This window comes from Perkinsus marinus (genome assembly GCF_000006405.1).
Source record: "Perkinsus marinus ATCC 50983 genomic scaffold scf_1104296945300, whole genome shotgun sequence".
Lineage (NCBI taxonomy): Eukaryota > Perkinsozoa > Perkinsida > Perkinsidae > Perkinsus > Perkinsus marinus.
The window spans coordinates 149,424-151,116 of NW_003211161.1; the positions used below are offsets into that span (position 1 = coordinate 149,424).

At 28.4% G+C, this 1,693-nt stretch overlaps 1 protein-coding gene across 1 annotated transcript in view; it reads left to right on the forward strand.

Annotated features, from left to right (window-relative positions):
* Positions 1-296: 296 nt before the first annotated feature.
* Pmar_PMAR009836 (hypothetical protein) overlaps positions 297-1,693 on the forward strand; it is a gene marked incomplete at both ends in the record, with an annotated part of 1,848 nt that continues 451 nt past the window's right edge. Inside the window, one exon of the mRNA XM_002779782.1 lies at positions 297-544. Within this exon, the coding sequence (XP_002779828.1) occupies positions 297-544 (248 nt within the window). The remainder of the gene's footprint in view (positions 545-1,693) is intronic.

Here is a 1,693-nt window from a genome sequence, read left to right on the forward strand (position 1 = left end):
AGCAGAGGTATGGTTGTAGTGCAGATGACTCTATCAGATACGAAGGGAAGGTGAATAGACTTCATTTGCTCGATAGGAAGATCGAGGACTGTCAACTCTTCAATGCTAATGTCAAGGTTTGGGTGATAGTATGTGTTCACGCGCATCTACGAAGTTTACAGGACGCAGTAAATTGCTGCATAGCCCCTGGGAAATCTGGAAAGTGAGAGAAAAAAATTTCGTAAAATTGATAATTTTATTTTTTTGGTAGACTAGCGCTGGTCGTGGCGATGCCATGCTGTAATAACTACTCTACGATGCTTCTCGATTGCAAGAAGAACGAGCTCGGGCCGATGGAAGAATATAAGGACTGGGGAATCATGTCGCCTCATAGGCTCATTCGAGTTTGGATGGCTTCCGAGTATGTGGTGAAGTCTACTGCTGCGAGCACTGTAGTGGACGAGAGTTTGCGGACCAGCACTGCGAGGAGTAAAGGAGGATCAGTAAGAGCACAGAGGAGCAGAAAGCGTCGAGAGCAGGAACAGTTGGGCGCTACGTATTCGGCGTGATAAACGTTAATAGAAACATGAAGTATGCTTTTTGTTGTCAATTCGAAGTGGCTTGAACGGGGAGGTGGTGTTGTTTGTCTTTAAAGAGATTATATACTACTTAGATTATATACTACTACTACTTATATTATATACTACTACTTATATTATATACTACTACTTATATTATATACTACTACTTAGATTATATACTACTACTTATATTATATACTACTACTTGGATTATATACTACTACTTATATTATATACTACTACTTATATTATATACTACTACTTATATTATATACTACTACTTGGATTATATACTACTACTTATATTATATACTACTACTTAGATTATATACTACTACTTATATTATATACTACTACTTATATTATATACTACTACTTATATTATATACTACTACTTATATTATATACTACTACTTATATTATATACTACTACTTATATTATATACTACTACTTAGATTATATACTACTACTACTACTACTTATATTATATACTACTACTTATATTATATACTACTACTTATATTATATACTACTACTTGGATTATATACTACTACTTATATTATATACTACTACTTAGATTATATACTACTACTTATATTATATACTACTACTTATATTATATACTACTACTTATATTATATACTACTACTTATATTATATACTACTACTTAGATTACATACTACTACTTATATTATATACTACTACTTATATTATATACTACTACTTAGATTACATACTACTACTTATATTATATACTACTACTTATATTATATACTACTACTTATATTATATACTACTACTTAGATTATATAATACTACTTATATTATATACTACTACTTAGATTATATACTACTACTTATATTATATACTACTACTTAGATTACATACTACTACTTATATTATATACTACTACTTATATTATATACTACTACTTAGATTACATACTACTACTTATATTATATACTACTACTTGTATTATATACTACTACTTATATTATATACTACTACTTATATTATATACTACTACTACTTATATTATATACTACTACTTATATTATATACTACTACTTATATTATATACTACTACTACTTATATTATATACTACTTTTATTATATACTACTACTTAT